At 35.1% G+C, this 21,359-nt stretch overlaps 1 protein-coding gene across 4 annotated transcripts in view; it reads right to left on the bottom strand.

Moving 5' to 3' along the window:
- Positions 1-21,359, bottom strand: part of FAM120A (family with sequence similarity 120 member A) — a 154,052-nt gene that overhangs the window by 110,918 nt on the left and 21,775 nt on the right. For 2 of the 4 annotated variants that reach the window (XM_069083749.1, XM_069083752.1), the window contains exons 2-4: positions 16,611-16,857; positions 9,426-9,508; positions 7,769-7,879 (exon numbers count right to left, since the gene is read on the bottom strand). In XM_069083749.1, the coding sequence (XP_068939850.1) occupies positions 7,769-7,879; positions 9,426-9,508; positions 16,611-16,857 (441 nt within the window). The remainder of the gene's footprint in view (positions 1-7,768; positions 7,880-9,425; positions 9,509-16,610; positions 16,858-21,359) is intronic. The other 2 variants (XM_069083753.1, XM_069083751.1) reach the window with 1 other exon arrangement.

Genomic DNA, 21,359 nt, shown 5'->3' with positions numbered 1-21,359 from the left:
TATTTTTTATAATGACAAGAGGTGGGTGAGAAAGAGAGGGTGAGAAATGTATGTGGAAATAAAGATGATGCAAAAGATATTGAAAAACCTAGGATTTTAAGTTTGAGATCTCTTTATTTTAAATCCATATAATATTATATTTTATTTAATTTTTCCCTTTATTAATTCCTTGGTAAACCTGCTTAACCCTAACATTGTCTCTACTGAAGTACAGGAAACAGAGTTTGTCAAAACTGACCCTAGAGTCTCCAAGGATATTATTCATATTCTCTTAAGAAGATGAAAAAGGCTAGTGGCAGGAAAGGAATCTTTTGAAACGGTATCAGTTGTACAAGTAGCTCCTAGCTTCCTAAATTGCATTTCTTCAGTTTTTCCTTATTTAGATTCAAAATCTGCCCCTTTAATAGAAGTCCACTCACTTTTTCACATGACAACTCTTTTTTTTTTTTTTTTTAAAGCAATTTAAAGCAAGGGTTAAGTAATTTGCTCAAGGTTACATGGCTAGTTATTTCTGGGTGTGGTACTAAGTATCTGAGCCTGGATTCCATCCCAGGTCATCCCGACTCTGGGGCCAGTGCTCCTACTCACTGCGTCACCTGGCTGCCCCAAGCAATTGGGGTTAAGTAACTTGCTCAAGGTTACACGGCCAGGTGTTTCTGGGTGGGTGCTAAGTGCACATGACAACTCTTAAAGTATGAGGGCAATTTTTATTATATTCATTTGTGTGGGATACATTTCCCTTCATTAGATCATAAGCTCCACAATTCAAAAAATGTGTATCTCTCCCCACACTGTACTCTACATATTATGTATGCCTTTGATTTGAACTGAATAAAGTTTTCCCTTAATATTTTCTTTAGATTAAACTTTCCTACTTTGGAATATTCCCCAACATGATTCAGTTACCATTGCCCTCACCCTTCTAGTAGACCTACTCTAGATAAGAGTATAGTACATGTTAGTATCCCTCTTAAAAACTCTGTGACCAAAATTGAGTAGAATAACCCAGATTTAATTTGGCTATTAGAACATGATATAGATACTAGATATCCATTTATGGCAGGCATTCAAATTTTGGGGATTCTTATCACACTACTAACTTATACTAACCCTGTAACCAATTTAAAACTAGCCTTTTTTTATATCAATTCATGTTACCAGGCCTTATCCATCCTATACCTGGCACATTTGATTTTTTAAAAACTAAATGCAAGACTTTAAATTTATTCCTATTAAAAAATCTTTGTCATGCTATTAGGGCCAATATAATTTACTTTTCTAACTACTTCCTAAACTTAAAAATTTCCTCTCATTAGAGCCTGTTTACTAATAATAAATTCATGGTCCTTACCTTACTGACCTGAATTGAGTTTTCACTGGTGCAAGGTAGGGAACTTTTGGTGAGGAATCTGACCTACCAATAGATACTTCTGAGGCTATTTATACTTTTTGAGATGTTAGACTGGAGACACTCTGAGGTTAAGTAATTTTGTCCACAGTCACAAAGTCAGTATGTGTCAGAAGCATAACTTGAACGCAGCTCTTCCTTGATTCCAAGGAGAGGTTTGGGGACCCACTACATCCAGTTTCTCCTTACCACTCTCAGACTCAAGTTTGGAAATAGTAAAAGAATATATATAGCTAAATCAACCTTGGGACTAATAACTGGCCCCTTGGTAAGGACACATAAAAATTTAAATGTTCGCACAGAGAAAATGTTAATTTTATTTATTTTACTACCAGTAAGCCTTATTTTTAATATTAAGTTAAACATTGCTATCTATAACTCAATCATTAAACATCAAATCACTGGCTAGAGCCTGAAGAATAATAACACTGTTGGTATACATCTTTCTTCACTTAATTTTTCTTTTTTAGTCCTTGTCTCCTTCCTAGTCATTTTGAAACACAAGGACACTTTGTAAATAGGACAAATTATGAAGAATATGAACAGGAAGCAAAACTCCCCCAATGCTACTAATTCTCTCCCTTCTCTGGCCTCTCTCCTATCTCACCTGGCAAGACTAACATGTTCCAACTCACTAAGACAATTCTGTTAGGCAGACTTTAATAATTTTATGGGGAAAGCAAAATTGAAAGGAGTCTCCTCTATCAGATGTGAAAGATGACCTCCTGCCAGAATTTTCCATCTACTTTCCCAAGTAGTCGTTATTCAGGGCACTCTAACTTCAAGACAAAAGCTGGAAAGAAACATTCTACATCATCACATCTCTCCCTAAAAAAACCTAGAAATACACACCAATTTAGATACTGGCAACCACCCTTTGCTTTAGGAAAAAAACAACAAATAAGACAAGATACTTTTGCTTAACTTAACAGAAAAAGGTAGGCCAAATATGTAGAAGATTATGCTATATCTCTTTACTGAATATATCCTTTTTACTTCACACAAAGTAATAAAGAATGAATTCATATATTTAGGGGTTTTAAGGATTGCAGCACAAGAACAGCAATATAAAACAAGTATTTTAGATATACTTAGAACATACAAAATAGGAAAATAACATATTCAATTAAAACATATCTTCCAGAAGCCCAGAAATAAAAAAAAAAAGGTAGCCTTAGGCAAATCAACTCACCTGATCAACTGCTAATTTCTACCAAATCCAAAAGATTTTCCTGAGTAGAAAGGATGCTTAAATTGCCCCTCAGCTCATTTCCTCCAGAACTAAATTAGTCACCATAATTAGAAAAGTGTTCATTAGTCACCAACTGGACCTTTACACAGACAGAAATGGACTAACCCAGAGATTCATTCCACAAAACCACAACTGCCATCTATTCTAGCTAGGTCAGATACCATATCTGATATAGTAAACGATAAGGATTTTGTTTTATTTCCTGGAAAAGCACTATTCTGACATTTAGTTGAAAACAATGGGTTTCCCCCCAAAATACATGAAGTGAGAATGAGACCTTGACCAAACCAATAATACACTTTTCCTAGTCATGGACTGGGAGGATAGATTATCCATTGCTGTGGGTTGTTCAATGATGCTGTCAAAACAAGATGAACAAGCAGAAAGGTAGGAACACAATGAAGAACAGTCATGAATAAAAGACTAGGAGGGATATTCTAATCTAAAATTATAGAAGAAAGAGATTAATTATGGTTGGGTGTTTTCTGAGGGAAGGGAGGAGTGACTTGGGGAATGTATTAAGAAAAGGATAGTATAGAAACATTAGGAAATGTATTAAGAAAAGGATGATCTAGAAACATGAAATATAAAAGGCTGGCTCATGTATATTTTAGAGGGAAAAGGCTGAACGAAATTTGAAAGAGAATAAGCAAAATGTAGTAAGATGCTAAAGGGAACTTCAAGAGGAAAAACTCAGCAATCAGACAAAACCAATGAAGTTGTAAGAGATGAGTAATGCAACTTAAATATATTACATTAAATTCATATTTCAATAAAAAGTGAAGTAGTTGAAGCAAAAAAAAAAGTCATTTAAAAAGACTTAGGAGTTACCCTCTGTAACAGATCTATATGATTAAATGGTCCTAGATTCATATCCCCAAAATACAAATGTAAATAGAATAAAAAAATAACATCAAGGGGAAAAAATTTAGAATTCTGGACACACTAAATTAAAGAAAAAACAAACGTATATCAGGAAATGGAATTCTCCCCCAAATTTTCAAGCCAGTAAATGCATAACTAAAAATAAGAAAGGAATCCCCTGATGTTGTTGAGATATACACAGAAATCACACATCTACAAAAAGCACTCAAAAAGAAATATGAGCTGTAGAATGCATCTTTGAAAGAACAAAGAATCTGAAACAATAAAAACAAATAACTGTTGTTCACTTGTAGTATCTATTCCCTAACTCCCATGAGAATTTTTGTTTCAGGTTTCCCTATAGACTAATAGTAACATCTGTAACTGAAACATCCAGCATCCTCCACCATCCAGAACAGCTACGAAGTTGAAACAAGCAAAAGACTCTTAATTTAAGCACTAATAAAAATATGGCAGAATTAAGAGCATGAAGGTTAAAGAAGACATAATGGTTTTAGTTGGATGAGAAAGGGGTCTGTAGGAGCAGCCCAAAGAGCTATTACATATTCATAGGCACCTAAGTTCAAAACAAGAAAGGGGAGAAAATTAAACGTAAACACATGACCATGGAAATGTGAACCCACAAAGGAGGCGAGAGCAGAAAATGAAAGCAAGAAAGTGGGATGGGGGGGAGGAGTGGAGAACAGTAGACAATATGAATAATAGCGACAATGGTGGTGGCAGGAAGTAGACTGAGTCATAGCACAGAATTGAGATGGCCAGGAAGAATAATTATCAACTAGATGAACACAACTCCCTAATGGATTTCAATTTGGGAGAAATAGCCTTAAACACGAAAAGTCTCAGAGACCAACTTATAGGCCACATTAAAATAACTTCAGCTAGAAAAGAACAATAGACTAGAAGTATACACAGGAAGAATTTTGGGGGAAATGTTCGGAGTTTTGTTTCATATATTTCCCATAAATAAAAACACATCATAATAGATATTCATAATAAAAAATCTAGGTCATTATTAAAGATTAAATTATATAATCCCATCAAAATGCTAGCTTAAAAAAGTTTTAAGGCTTAACAAGTGTCACATTTCTGGAATATCTCATTTTCTATCCATAGTGCATAAAGACATGTTATGTTCTCCAATTATGATAAGACAGTGAAATAATATTCCTATATACTTATTGTTATCAAAGAGTATAACACAATAATACATTAAAACTAATGTAATTTTAAAAATTATTTTGAAATAAATAACAAGCATGAAAAAAAAACATAACTAAAAATAATGAATTGTTTTAAAAGGTACTTTAGTTACTTCTTAAATTTGCATTTTTTATGTTGCTTCTATTAGCTCTATAAAACCAAAGACTTTAAGTGCCATTCTTGTTAGAATGAAGTATTAGATTGTTTCACTGGAGGGAAGAGATTTGATTGCGAGGAAGAGGGGTCCCATGTACAAATATTCCCATAGTTTGTTTCAAATATGTCTCACACTACTTCACCACTCTAACAAACACAACCATCTGATTAATACAAGTACAGAGTAGATATTTCACCCCTCTGCTTTATCTTACTTCCAGAAAAAAAAAATTTTAATTTCTACTTCCCTACAGATTTTATTTAGTGAACTTCTTAATCATCTTATTTCTTTGAATCTGCTCTGCTGTCTCACTGTCCCTCAAACTGCAGGCCCAAACAAAATTAAAATCTTTGCAAGAATATGACTGTCACTGAGAACAATAAAAGGATTTTACTTCAAGATTCCTACGGTATATATTCATATGTAATAGTCTGAAAATTAAAATGTATTTATTTTTTTATTCATTTCTTATACATTTCCTTTCATGGACTTCATCAGATGGTGCAGAATGCTATGACAATAAATAAAGAAAATATTCTCTTATTTCTCCCATTCTAATAATGCTATTACTTAATATGCCAAATGTGTTTATCTTAGGATCAAGAACCTTAAGGTCTACTGGGTCTGTACCTTTAAGAGGCTGGCTGCTCCCAATGCTGGAATGTTCTCTTCTCTGCCTCAACCTCCTTTAAGACTCAGCTCTAATTCTACCTTCTTTCTTTATCATATGACTTTTCTGGTCCTCCATTGCCCACCCCACCCCCAAAATTAACCCCCCGATGTTAGTGCCTTTCCTCTGAGATGACCCTCCACTTACTACGTATTTATCTTGGATAAACCCAGTTATTTGTATGTAGTCTCTCCCATTACAAGGGGAATTCCCCAAAGGTAGAGACTGTGTTTCTGTCTTTCTTTGCATTTGCAACACTTATTAGCACAATGCCTGGCACATGGGGAGCATTTAATAAAATGCCTGTTAGCTGACTGAACTGGTTTGGTTTGTAGTTTTTCGTTAGAGCCTAAAATGCTCTGTATTTGTCATTCTTCTAACAAATTCATTATTAAGGCAAAGCTATGATGATAGAAATGTTACTTAAGTATAGACAAGGTATAGCAACACCAAATACTTTTTTTAAAAAGTACTAGACACTTTAAAAAGTTCTAGACAATGGTCGTTTTAACATAAAATTTTATAAAAGATGACTAATAAACACATTCTTTTTTAACCCCAAAAGGAAAGATGTGTTCGAGTTCTAAAATTCCACTTTGAATATACTTTTTATTATCCTAATATTACTCCTAAAATCTGTTATGTACAGCTACTAATAAAAAGAAATTTAAAAATGTTACAGACCCAGGGGTGGCTAGGTGGCACAGCAAATAGAACACCGACCCTGGAGTCAGGAGGACCTGAGTTCAAATACTGCCTCAGACACTTGACACAATTACTAGCCGTGTGACTTTGGGCAAGTCACTTAACCCCAATTGCCCTCCAAAAAGCAAAAAAAAAAAAAAAAAAAGTTACAGACCCACCATCAATAGAATAAACTTTTTCTAATAGTAGTAGGTAGGTTTTTGCTTAGATATCTCTTCACCTGCACCATATAATAACCTAAGGGATTCTATCCTTTTCCCTTTAAAGAGAAACCAGGCAAGCCTATGTAAAACAGATACTGTGCTTACAACATAATAATCCACAGGATCTCATCACTGAAATGAGCTTCAGAAATAGGTCATCTACTGGGGCACTCCATTCAATTTTGGGATCACTGCTATTTGTTAGGGAGTTACCTTTTTTGTTTTTAACATCAAGCCTAAATCTTCCCTCCTGGCAACTCCACCCATTGCTAATTCTCCCATTTGTCCCATAGGGACAAACAAAATAAATATAATCTCTCTTTCCACAAACAAGTACTTCAAATACTAAAAAAACCTGCTTAAATATTCCCTTCTAAGACTTCTTCTCTTATCTAATTTTCTCCAGTTCTTTGAATTGGTCCTCACAGGGCATGATTTTGAGGTTTCACCACTCTGGTTGCACTCCATTCTACAGTTTACCAACATCCTTCCTTAAAATGTGGCCCCCACTCTAGGAATGGTCTATGTAGAGCCAAGCTCAGTGAGATGGACACATCTTTCTGTTACCGATGCCTAAAATGGAAATAAATTACATTTCTGTTGCCTAAAAATCACTGACTCCCATTGAGTGTGCAGTCTATTGAACTACTGATCTTTTTCAGCTGGTATTTTTTTTTTAACCCAATTCTAGGACTTTATATTTGTCATCTTGTTACTTAGCTTGAAATTCTAGCCTAAGATTTTTTAATCTTGATTCTGTCATTACAACATACTTGGTATTTCTCTTTAGCTTTATGTTATCTATAAATTTAGTCAGCATGCCATCGGCACCATGACCCAAGTCACTGATAAAAATTTTTTAAAAGGGTCAAACACAGAGCCCCTGGGAGTTCCACTGAAGGACTCCTTCAAAGGTGACATCAAAATATTAATAATCTTTGGGTTCAGCCATTTAATCAAATTCAAATCTACCTAACTACACTATTATCTAGCTTGCATCTCTTCATCTTTTCCACAAGAACAACATGGGAGACTTTGAAAATGCTGCAATAAAATCCAAGTAAACAATCTTAGCAATCCCCTTTTCTACATATCTAGTAACAATGTCAAAAAAGAAAATGGAAACCAGGTTAGTCTGCATGACCTGTTCTTGATAAAGCCATGATGGCTATTTGTAGTCATTGCTTCCTTTTGGACATGTCCCTTTAACAATTCTACAATTTTGCCAGGAAACAAAGCAGAGCTCACTGGCCTATAGTTTACAGGCTTCATCCTCCTGCATTACCTCTCTTGTTCTCCATGGACTTTCAAACATCACTGACAGTGGCTTAGCAATCACATCCACCAGATCTTTCAGTACCCTGGGATATAGTTCATCTGGGCCTGGCGAACTACACTAAGGCATGATAGAGAAAGAATGTATGAGGGTTTTAACCACCATGGGACAATATGGACAGAAAGAAGCAAAGAAATCTTAGAATACTGACAGGCATTCATTTTCATTCTCAATATATACAAAGTAAATAGGTAGCAAAATATATAAAACAAAAGTCCAATTTGAAACTAAATATCAACTAAATCCAGTTACCCAAATTAAAGCCCTTCAGCATATATCATATGAGAATTTAACTTTTAAAAGCCAGAAAGGACTTTATATGTCATAATTCTTATCTTGGTTGAGCAACCTGAGGTTCAGAAGTTAAGGAGACCTGTAGAAGTGAAACATAAATTGGTGGTAAGGTCAGAATTAGAATCCAGGTCTCCTGACTCATCCAGGGCTCTATCAAACCATTTTGACTTTCAATAACATTTTAGACCATGGTATTTTAGCCAAAAGAACTATACATGTACCCACAAACAGCAAATTGTTAATTCAGAGGGAAAGAATAAATTGACCAATGAATTACTAAAAAATATCTCTTGAGATTCTTAATTAAAGTAATTATTTTCATGTGAGGATTATACAGATCTATACATTATTCTATAAAAAGGGTTCTAAACCTGTGGTCTGTTTATATTTTATATAATTTGTTTATATTTTTAAAAAATATTTTTATAATTATATTTCAAAATTATTTGTTTCCTTTGCAATTCTAGGTATTTTATGCATATAAAACCATTATTCCAAGAAGGGGTCCACAGCTTCACCATAGGTAGTCAATCTTGGGTCTAGGACACGCAAAAAGTTAAGAACCCCTTACTCTAAAGCAATATCATGTACATTTAAAAAGAACTATATTCAGCTTGGGAATCTAATAATTAAACGACATTCTCTGATCATTTCCTATGATTGCATGTGAGAATGAAGGATAAGGGAAAATAGGAAGGATGGTTAACATAGTTAAGAAGATTGTTTTGAGTGAAAAGTTAAAACAATGTAAATAGTTTCATTCATTCTGATGAAGCTTAAATCATCCCCATATTATTAAGGGGAGTAAGTCTTCAAATTTTATGTAAGCTAAAAATTTATAAGGAATTTATTAATTTCCTTATTGCATGTCATAAAGATACTGATTTAAAAACTGTTAAGTTACTGATAATTAGTTACCTAAACTAAAAGTAATTTTGTGTTCTGAATTTTATAGCATGAAAAATTAATCTAATCCTATTTGAAAAAAATGATCCTACCAGTAATAGATTTGGGAATGAAAAAGGCAAATTTTAAAACCAAATGGAAATAAAGAAAAATAAAACTGACAAATGAGCAGAGATGATGTTTGTAAGAAGTATAAATAAACTCAAAATGCAAGGATTAAGGGCAAAACAGGCTTTTTTTTGTTTTTTATAGTAAGTGATCAAATAACAATGTCATGTTTTCCCTGGTAAAGAGAGTAATGTTAACATGCCTAGTTTCATAACCTATGAATCAGCTACAATATTAAAAGTAATATAAATGTAAACAGTTTTTATTTTAAGTTCTGGAAATGAAATCAAGTTTGTACCTTAAGTGAGGCTAGTGGATGTTCTGGACCAAGTAAACTCCAATGAAAGGAAGCCAAATCTTCATCAGGTAGAATGTGATTACCTAGAATAGACAATATGTATAACTTAAAGCTAATTAATATTAAAATCAATACATGTAGATATTTTTAAAAATCTCTAAATTTCTTAAAGTCACAGCCCATTCATTTTCTAAAAAAAGTGCCAAACATTTAACTTGTGATCATTCGCCGTCAATTAAATCAAATAAAAAACTACTTAATACACTAACACTCATAAACTAAGCAATTATGATATGATTCAGTCTTTCCACAGAAAGAAAAATGTATCCAAATAACTCAAAAGATGGAATTTTGCAACAAAAGAACTGAATTAAAAAGCAAACAGTTGTAAATGAAAAGTATTTTCTTATGATAAGCTTAAAAAAAAAACCCCAAACATCAGAAGTGTTTTTTCTTTCATCTTTAGGAAACTCTGCTGGCCTAAGTTGTTGGCTAGATAATTCCAGAAAGGTGAATATATTCTAAGAATTATCATATATTTTCATTTATTCACAAAATAGCAATGGTTTAATTTTTCTTAAATTTAGTGATGTACCGAGGAGCCTCCAAAAATTAAGTCTTTTCTTTTCCCAAGCAAGACTCTCCATGACAATGACTACCCTCTACAGAAGAAAGATCTCTCTCTTTTTCCAACTCTCTCTAAAACAATACAAAAGTCCACTGACAACTAACACTGAGAAAAAAAGTGCTAGCACAATTAAGTTTATATCCTATTATCAACCCTGAGTCATAAAGTCCAATAATACTATACAACTAAGAAATATATTATTTTGAGAATTCTTTGTTTTTACGAGGTCTGGGTAATAAACTATTAAATCTTTTCGTATTTTAGCCATTACTATGCCACCTAAAAGATATATCACATCTCATGAATGATAATCTCTATAAAATTGATTTTATATTTTAATCTCTATTTTGTGGGATGGATTTACTAAGTAGCTACTTAATCAAAACTGCTATGACAGAATAACAATAAGCATCTGCTATGTGCCAGGCTCCATGTTAACACTTTACAATATTGCTTCATTAGATCCTCACACCAGCCCCGGCAGGTAGGTGCTATTCAATTACCTCATTTCATAGGTAAGGAAACTGAAGCAAACAGAGGGCTATGTGATTTGCCCAAGGTCACACACTACTAAATGTCTGAGGCTACATTTGAACTCAGCTCTTCCTGACTTCAGACCCAGTGGTCTATCTACTGTGCCACCTAGGTGTCTCAAACAGAAAGGAAAGAGAGATTTTCATTGCAAATATATCTGCATCACACCTATTCTAAGTATATACATACAGGAGCATAGTATGTTTAACCAAAAAGAGACTATTCCTCAAGAGCAAAAACATATCAATAATCTTAAGTTTTCCCTTACAGAGAAAATATATAAATCATGACAAGGAAATATCCACAAAATATCAATTATATTTTTCATAAGATGCGAAGAAAATATTCAATCTCTTTTCAAAAAAAATTTTTTTTAAACAATCATTCCAATCAAACATAAACATACTTTATGAACAAACATAAAGTAACTAATGAGTTCCCTCCTCATCTCCAATCCCCTAGTTGTCCCAGCTTCCCTCAAGATTCAGCTCAAATTCCAATACTTTCTACAGCAGGGTGCCTTTCCTTCACTTCACTCCCTTTACTCTTAAAATTGTATTTACATGTTACATCTTGTATATACAAGATATGTTACATATATATGTAATTATTTATATGGTAACCTTCTCCTATTATTAGAATGCAAGCTCCTAGATTGAAGGGTTCAGGTTTTGCCTTTCTTTGCACCCCTAACACAGTGCCTAGAAAATATTGTTTTTAACAAATGCTTGTAGACAGAATGACTGAATGAGTTTATGTGTGTTTTGCCTTCAGGACAAATGAGAGGTAGCATGGAACAGTGGTTAGAGCAGTATTAGATTTAGAATAAGAAAGACTTGAGGTCATTAGTTGTGTGACCACCATGAAGTCAAGTACCCTAGTCAGCTCCAATATACTTTTTAAGGCTCTAATTTAATGATGGATTGGTTCTGCAATCAGTGGAAATAGTTGCCAGTGAGAAAACTGTAGGTCCTTGACATAATGCAGGATTTTTAAAGAATTTTTGTCGTTTTTCAGTTATATCCAACTCTTTGTGACCCCATTTGGGATTTTTTTGGCAAAGATTTGGGAGCAGTTTGCTATTTCCTTCTCTGGCTCATTTTGCAGATGAGGAAACTGATGTAAATAAGGTTAAGTGATTTGTCCAGGGTCACATAGCTAGGAAGTATCTGAGGCCAGATTTGAACTCAAGGAGACTCATCTATCTCACTCCAGGCCTGGTGCTCTATCCACTCAGCCACCTAGCTGCCCTTAAAGTATTACACCCAACCCAAGTCCCCCATTTACCCAACCAAAAAGTTTCCCAGTAGATGACTTGTGTAGTCTGGTTATAACCAACATTTTATACAATAGAAGAGGTGAGAAGAACAGTTGGAGTGAACTTGTCCAGTTGAGGATTCACCTAATGTTTTCACAAATCACAAGCAGACTACAAAAAAACCCAATTTTAATTTCTCTGTACTTGGTTTAATGTTCAATGAAATCAACAGAACTCAGTCATTCCAAGGTCTAAATCATTGGGACAGATTTATATCTACTTAGTTATTTCAATGTTTCAACATTTGCCTAGCTAGCTTAACCATGAAAGTCTGACACACAAAATAGTCTTCTGAGAAGTATTTTGAAGGCATAATTCTCTCCCCATTTGCCACATGCTATTACCCTTATGGTTTCTCATGTTTCCCTCCTCATACCTCAAGGGTAAAAACAACTGTCCCCTTGTTCCCTTGGTCTCATCCAAATCCTCATTCAAATCCCACCTTGCCTACCCTTTTCCACTGTACTCTCTGGGACTGCCATCCCTTTACAAACTATCTACCTCACACCCTTTCCATCTGTAAGCCCTGGTTTACCCTCTGATGACACTGTATCTCTGCTTATCCTCTCCAGCGATGGCTTCCCACTGTCACTTCTACTCTTCCTTTGAGCCCTTCACTTACTTGTCTCTTTTGAGACACTCCCTCAAAATGATGACATCTGTAATACACCTATCCCTATCATTCTTCCTTTCTAAAGGATTTCAGCCCCTCACTCACCATCTTCCTCTTCTTCCCAAATTCTGCCTATAATAAGGGATTTTAATATTCATGCAGTACTCCCTTCAACTTCTAACCTCCCATGTTCTCAATTTCTTTTAGTCCCAATAATGTACTCACTCCTTCACTCCACCTGTCACACAAGACTTGGTTGCACACTAGAGTTTTCCATTCCCCACAGTTATTAGACATTCTCCTACCTTGCCATAACTTCCGAGCCCCCTCTTCCTATGCTTCTTGGTGATTTTTTTCTACCTCTCAATACTTTCTCAGCTCATTATTTCTGCTCTCTTTTCACTTTCATACCTTTCTAATGACCCAGGAGTTGGCCATTTCAACTCTTCACTGTCCACTGTTCTCGGTAGTGCTGTTCTTTTCTTGACAAACTTCAGCTACCATCTGCGTCCTTGGCTCCTATTCATGACCTGCATGAAGCTGGAGGAAGCCCCAGGACTGTGCTGACTAGCTGCATTACATTCATTATATCCAACCTTAAAACTGGGCCATGGTGCAGCAAGGCAGTGTTTTTCTTTTACCTATTGTATTCCCTACAGAAAATATTTCGGACCTTCCCTTCCCCTTTCAGGCCCTGCACACTTTCTCCTCCCTCCTCAGCTCAAGATCATTCCTCTTTAAAACTGAAAATTTTAAAAATAAAATGGAGACTATTCTATGAGCTCCCTCTTCTCCCATTCTCTTCCACTCAAAACCCACTGACATTATCTCCTACACTCCCCACCTCATTCCCTTAAAAAATCTCTCCAACATTCCAAATCATCTCTTTGCTCTTTAAGCCCCCAGACCATTTCCCTCCACCCTCTTTACCTTCTCTCCTTGCCTCTTACTTTACTTTAAAAAAACAAAATACAAAAACCTGAGGCTATTTTCAGAGCTCCTTCTTTTCCCCCTTTCTCTTTATCTCAAAATCCTTTGTCATCAGTTCCTACTTTTTCCTCCATTCTCTCAGACTCTGAACAAAGAAGCAGTTCTTTTCCTTGAGAAGGCCAGCTCAACAAGTACACTTGGCTCTCTATACTTACTTACCATCTTTTTTCAGCTACCCATATCCTCGATCATTTCCCTTCTCTTTTACATCTTCAATATCTCCCTATCAACTGGTTCCTGTCCTACTCCCTTCAAACATGCCCAAGTCTTCCCATTCTTAAAAAGCCTTTGCTAGGCTCAGCTATTTCCTCAAGCAATCATCCTATAGCTATCCTTCCCTTTCAAGTCAATCTCCTTGAAAGACTGGTCCATTTGCTGCCCTGATTTCTGTTCCTCCTTCACTTTTCAATGCTTTCCAATCTGCTTTTTCACCACTCATCTGAAATCATTCTCTCCAGAGTTACCAATGATCTCTTAACTGCCAAATCTAATGGGTCTTTTCTCAGTCCTAATGCTTCATGATCTCCCTGCTGCTTAAACATTGCTGACCATCCTCTGTTGCTGGATACTCTCTCCATTGTGGGTTTTGGTGACCTGGATAATCATCTAGATCATGCCCCTGACTGAATGTTCCTCAAGTTTTTATCCTGGGCCCTCTTACCTTCTTCTTATTCTCTCTAATTCTCTCTAGCCTAAGTTCCCATGGGTTCAACTAACATCTTTATACAGGTAACTCCTAGATCTATATATCCAGTCCCCATCTCTATTCTACCCTCAGCATCAATCCCTTATCAACAACTGCCTAATGGACATTTCAACCTGGATGTCTTGGAGACAAATGTCTAAAACTGAACTAGTTTTCTTACCTCTAAGTCCTCCCCTTGGCTTTATTTCTGTCAAAGGCACACATTCAGGGTGTCTCTAGTTCATTACCTCAATGATATCTTCTACTCGCCCTCTGCTAACCTCAGCTAATAACAACTGCCTGATAATAACGACAGCTAACATTTATATAGTGCTTACTATGACTATGTGCCAGATCCTATGCAGAGCATTTTACAATTCCCTTATTTGATAATGCCATTTTTACCTTCACAATTGTCTCACTTGTATCTGAAGTGCCTAGTATAGTACCTGGCACAAAGCAGGCACTTAAAAAATATTGCTGATTTAAATAAAAGATGAGAAACCTATCCTCCCACCTTGTAACCCAGCCAAAACTTGTAATTTGTTTGCATTAAAGTTTAAACTTATAAAGAAGGTAGTGTCCTGTCTACTGTTAACAAAAATAAATTCAATTTTAGATTGTATCAGTACACCACTTAAATCTGATCAAACAGCTAATAAATGGAAATTAAAATTTCCAATTAAATATGCCCAAAAATATAACCAATTTGTAACAATAAACATTCATCTTTGAAAAATCTAAAAAAGTATATTAAAATGTTACAGCTATAAATCTCCTATATTCCAAAGGCCACAAATATCCCAACCTATAAATTTAAACTTTTAAGTGTATAATAAAAGATTAAATGGAATAAAGCCAACAAAGGTGATTTAGAACATGAGAATTTTGTGCATTTAGTTGGTTGAAATGCTAGAAAATATCTTAAATAAAATAAAAATGCTAAAATAAAATACTAAATGGTCAACAGTAATTTGCCCTCTAAAAATCTCTAATCTCATAGTACTCTCTTGCAAATTACCTACCCCCAGCTCCATCCCCGGCTCCTAACCTGTCTATCGACAAGGAACTAAAAGAATCCACAATAAAATTATCAATAACCTCTAAGTAGCTTGTTTATTAGCTACTGACCTAAAACAATTAGAAAAGTATAAGCCAAAAATTTAACATCAGTCTTATGCAGTAATTTCAATTATGTGTTTCAGGGTTTTTGGCAACGTTCCCAAAAAAAGTATCAGAGAGTTATCAAGAATATATACCAAAATCATAAGTGAAGACTGTGGTTCAGGTTCTCACTCAAATTCTATGCACTTTTATCTTAAACATAACTGTAACAAACTTTCTAGACCATCACAAATTAGAAATCAAAGTAGGAATGCTGTTCAAAAAGGTATACTAACTGCATAAAAAGTGACAACTGATCAAAAAAAAGAAAAATATATGTAACAAGTAAGAAATCAAACAGAATAGCAGTAAAGAGCCATTTAGTGCAAGAGCTATGGTTCTACATACCTCAGGATCCCTGAAGGGCATCACTGTTACTACACAGGATAGTCAATTAATATTCATAATGATGACTCTAAGCCATTAAGAAAAAGCTAACCTTTGTTCAGTATTCCCCTGTTTTAGAGTAAACAGTTACAAAATTTATGTTTAGAGCAAATATACATAAATCATTTCAGTTTCCACTGAAGTGGTCCGATTAAATTCAAAAAATATTTATTAAGTATGTTGTTAAAAATAAAAACATGTTTTACCATTTAATTGGGCAAGATTAAGACAACAGGAATATTCATTTCTGTCATTTCTGGTTAATGCCAACAGATAAACTCAGTCCTTGGAAGGCAAAATGGCAGAGTGTTCATTTAAAATCCTCATCACCAATACCTACAACATTGCATGCATATCTACATCAACAATACATATTAATTTTCTGCAGGTAAATATACATGTCCAAAATATTTAACCCATATTATTTAACAGCTAGCTCATAACTAAAAGAAAAAATTTAATTATTTAAGGCATATTTTACCTATTTCAAGCTGAGACTCACCTGTTAACTCACTTATTAGTCCTTAAGTAGTTAAAATGTCTGAAAATAAGACCATGAGCTTATTATCTACATGGACACACAAAGAGCCAAAGTTAAAATTTCTATTTGGAAAACAAACTTTTCTTTCAGTCTGAAGGGAAAATTAGACCAGCACATGAGATAATAGCTATCTTCTAGGTATCTACAGCAGCTAGTTATATCACACAACAATGCTGAAAATTCAGGAAGCACCTAGGTAAGGCTCTTTAAATGATTTAAATAATTTCACAGTTCTTGCAGTAATATAAGTAAAACTGCTCCTCTTAATGTTGGTAAACTTAACTCCTACATAATATACAGAAACTTTTCTCACCACTCCACCTACCTAATAGAGCAGCAAAAATAGGAAAACGATTTGGATTCAGGTCCAGTTGCTTGGCAACTTCATGCATCAGATATTGGCTTGTTGTGAGACTTTTCCCATTACGGCTCAGTTTTAGGGCATGGGCACTGAAATAGTAGGGGATGTTGCACAATGCATAATCAGAGTCATATGCAACCAAGCCATGGAAACCATTTTCTCTGCAGAAAGCAATTACTTCTTGATGATGATCCTCAATGCTCTGTGCAACCTATGTAAATGAGGAAAAAAAGCATCAAATGCAATGTTAAAAAGAAACAATGATCTTTTAGAAAACAAGAATCACAATGATATAATTGTTCTAAAACAATCTGAGAACTCTAAGGTTATTAGTACATTCAAGTCAAATTGTCAAAAGGTATCACAATAATTTGGCCACCGATTGAAAAGTCCCTAAGGCAGCAATTCTTTAGGTAGAGTCCATGAATCTTGTTTTAAAAATACTTTTAAAACTGTAAATAATATATGATATATAATTGGTTTCCTCTGTAATAGTAGGTATTTTGCTTCATTTATTTCTAAACATTATGCTGAGAAGGGGTAACTAGGCTTCAGACTTCCCAAGGGCTCTAAGAAAAAAAAGTTAAGAGAATCTCTGTCATAGGGGTGGCCAGGTAGCACAGCGAGTGGGAGCACCAGCCCCAGAGTCGGGATGATCTGGGATCGAATCCGGGCTCACTTAGCACCTACCCAGAAACACCTGGCCGTGTAACCTTAAGCAAGTTACTTAATCCCAATTACTTAAAAAAAAAAAAATCTCTGTCATAGCTAGGAATCACTTCAAAGAAATGAAATACTTCAGAATAAAAATATATTCAAAAACCAGTTTCTTAATTTTCTACTAAACACACTCTATTTAAATTATCTTCTCATCAGCAACAATGATATTAGACCATATTACAGTTTGATTTACAAGTTCTGTTGTAAAGTATCAGGTAGGGTATCCCTCAAAACAAAATACCATTAAACCCCAAACCTCATTCAGGTTTTCTGAAAGGCAGAAAGAGGGGAAGAAAAGGATGAAAAAAGGGTAATGCTGGGGAATGGTACATACTTGCACAGCCTCAGATCATCTATTTTATGTCTGTGAAGTTCTCTAAAAGTAAATGATAGGCAGCCTAAGCAATCAAAGATAGCTTGTATAAAATTCTAGTTACAGTGTATGATTTAATATATGAGGACTAAAAACAGGGCTTGTTTTTTTTCCTTCTATTTCTTCACCCATTTATAGACTATCTTAATTTATAGCACAGAATCATAAAGTCTCACCATCTAAACACATTTATGTTTACAGCCAAATAGTGTTTATTAGGTGCCTAATATTTGTGGGACATTGAGTCTAATAATTTATAAACCAAAACCACTTCAAAGGAATTAAATACTGTAATATAAAAATATATTCAAAAGCCAGTGTCTTAATTTTCTTTTTTTTTTCTTAGCAATCAGGGTTAAGTAACTTGCTCAAGGTTACACGGCCAGTTATTTCTGGGTGTGGTGCTAAGTATCAGATCCGGGATTCAATCCCATGTCATCTTGACTCTGGGGCCAGTGCTCGGACTCACTGAGCCACCTGGCCACCCCTAAGCAATTGGGGTTAAGTAACTTGCTCAAGGTTACATGGCCAGGTGTTTCTGGGTGGGTGCTAAGTGTCTGAGCCCGACTCTGGGGTTGGTGCTCTTACAAGCTGTGCTACCTGGCCGCCCAAGTTTCTTCATTTTCTATTAAACTACCTATCAGAAAAAAATCAAGACTGAAATTTCTGTGACAAGGAAGAAAGACAACAGAGAAACAATCCCTATGAAAATCCACCTAAATCATGCATGGCACCTTTTGACAATTTTTCTGTTCTGAAGATTAAGAGGTCTCCTTTCCTACAGATACCTTAGCAGAGGAGTCAAGATATAAGTAGAGACCACATGTGTGCTGCAAAGAAGATTCCCTGAACATTGTATAAACACCTAATGAAGGATTTATGAGAAGGCATAAGCAAGGGTCAATCTGAACAATGAGATGGAGGACTTCAATCAATAACATTACAGATCCAAGGAAGTTTCCAACAATAAGCAGGAGAAGAAGAGATGACTTTCAGAAATCTTACTCAACAAGTACTCCAACAAGACCTCTGATATGTTACAAGTACATTTCTTAAGGGATTCAAATTTTATTTCAGAAATGATTCAGGTGAATGTAAAAAGTGAGTTCTCCAAAGTACTTGGGGAAAGAGGACAGAAGAGGAGTGAACCAGAGATTTAGTCTTTTTTGTGTCCTAGCTCCCTTTGGCAGTCTGGTGAATCCTATAATAAAAAGATATGTTTAAAATACTTTTATATTTTTAAGATATTTTAAAATAAAAAATAAAAACATTTTATAAAAAGAAGTTGAAGGGGGTGGCTAGGTAATGCAGTGAACAGAGCACCGACTATGGAGTCAGGAGGACCTGAGTTCAAATCCAGCCTTAGATGCTTGACACACTTACTAGCCGTGTGACTTTGGGCAAGTCACTTAACCCCAATTGCCCTCCAAAAAGCAAAAAAATAAAAATAAATGCTTGTTCCCTTCCCCTTCCCCTCTCTCCAAACAATCTAAAAAAAAAAAAAGTTGATGGCCCCCAGGTTAAGAACTCTTGGTGTAGATTTAAAAGTACAAATGAGCCCTTGCTCAACCAATAAAGCAAAGTGTGTTATAAAGCAAATTTCCCTGGGAGTATCCCTTCCCACTCATCTCACTTTCTAAGTCCCAAGCTAATTGTGCTAGAAAATGTTTTGCCCTGGTATAGAATAAAATCATACTGTGAGAACCAGTAAGCCTTTTCCAATAACATGTCTAAATACTTTAAAAATCTATGATTTCACCAGCGTGTATGTTCCTTCTACTGAGGAAAAATGATATCTGAGAATTGTTGCTGAAAAATGTTATCTCCTTGCAGCCAACCTTGGGGCTGGGTTTTTTGGGTTTAGACAGACTGGTAGTATGAAGAATGGTATATGGTCACTGGGCTTATAATAGATCTATAAGCACACTTGTCCATTACCTTCTTAACTTTGTAGGACCTATATAGGCTCTGTTGGCATAGCTGCCTCTATTTGTGACTCTGTGAGGCACCAGGACTTTACTAGATGTTTAAATAACATATTTAAAAGAAAAACGTATTTCCAGTGAAATGCAGAATTGTTCTTATTGTGCCTCTTACACTTACTAGCTATGTGACCTTGGGCAAATCACTTGACTTCTGTCTCCTTCAGTTTCCTTAACTGTAAAATGGAGATAATAACAGCACTGACCTTTCTAGATTGTTTTGAGCATCAAACAAGATAATATTTATAAAGTGCTCAGAGCAATACCTAATGCATGGTAGGGTTATATGAATGCTAATTATGATGATGCTATACTTGAAACAAGTACTATGGTAAAATAAGAACAATGTAACAAATATGTTAATCTAGGAAATGATTTTCATACAAAATATGGTCCACAGACCTCCTGGGGTCAACCAAGGCCCTTTCAGGGGACCTACAAGGTTCAATTATTTTCTTAATAAAACTAAGATGTTATTTGCTTTTTATAAATACTTTTTCCATTTTCCAAAAAGAAAAAAACACTTGTCATTCTGTGGCTGCTAGTGAGTACAGTATCCATAGAGATCCAGATGCATGGATGAAAACTGAAATGAAACATCTCAGATCTTTAATGATATTCCCCAATCTTAATGAGCACTGGCTCTCGCTATGGCAAATTTTTCATCTATTAGATATTCAAAGATTAGTGATCTCTGAAAACCACTCTTGGAAAATTCCCATTCCTTCAGTAAAATAACTGAAATTTTTTAATGCATGAATAACTAATACCCTAATAATTAGTGATGCCCCAAAGTGGAATGGGATGCTGAAGGCAGAAGTACATTCCTAAATGCTGGAGATCGATGGGTTGCACTAGACTCAATAGCCTCTAAAATCTGGCTAAATTAAATTCTGTGAAAGTATTGCTACTTGGAAATCAGCTCTCCTAAACTATTCCCACATTGGTTATATTTATACGAATTGTACAGATTCAATAATTTGGGGGAGGCTAGGTGGCACAGTGACTAGAGCACCGGCCCTGGAGTCAGGAGTACCTGAGTTCAAATCCGGCCTCAGACACTTGACACACTTACTAGCCGTGTGACTTTGGGCAAGTCACTTAACCCCAACTGCCCTCCAAAAAGCAAAAAAAAAAACCCAAAACAATAATTCAACAAATTTTTATTAGGTATCTACTGTGTACAAGGCACCCAGATAAATTGCAAAAACCAAGAACAAAAAAGTCCCCAACCTCAAGGAGTTTACATTTAACCAACAGGAAGAAACTGATATCCAAAGCATTAGTTCTCTTTGCAACATCATAAAGCTAATTAATGACAAAGTTAGAACTAGAGTCTAGCTCTTCTGACTCCAGGGCCCAGTGTTCTTTCAACTACACAAAGTCAAGTGGTACAATGAAAACCCCTTAGGATATCTTAAAAACTAGCTATAATACACTGGAGAGCAAATTTCTTTGAAGGGAAATATACGATAGGGACATATAAATGAAAACTTTAAAATGTGAATGAATCAAGTATTGGGAAGATTAGTATTTATATGTTTATAGGCTTTTCTCCACTTACATTTTCAGATTTTCCATCCAGCCCCCTATCATTTGAGCATGCCTTGCAATTTTCTACCTCAGCACTTTTTCCTC

This window comes from Petaurus breviceps, unplaced genomic scaffold (genome assembly GCF_028583685.1).
Source record: "Petaurus breviceps papuanus isolate PSGF00001 unplaced genomic scaffold, PetGlider_PUasm1.0 174, whole genome shotgun sequence".
NCBI lineage: Eukaryota > Metazoa > Chordata > Mammalia > Diprotodontia > Petauridae > Petaurus > Petaurus breviceps.
This window is presented reverse-complemented; position numbering and strand designations above follow the sequence as displayed.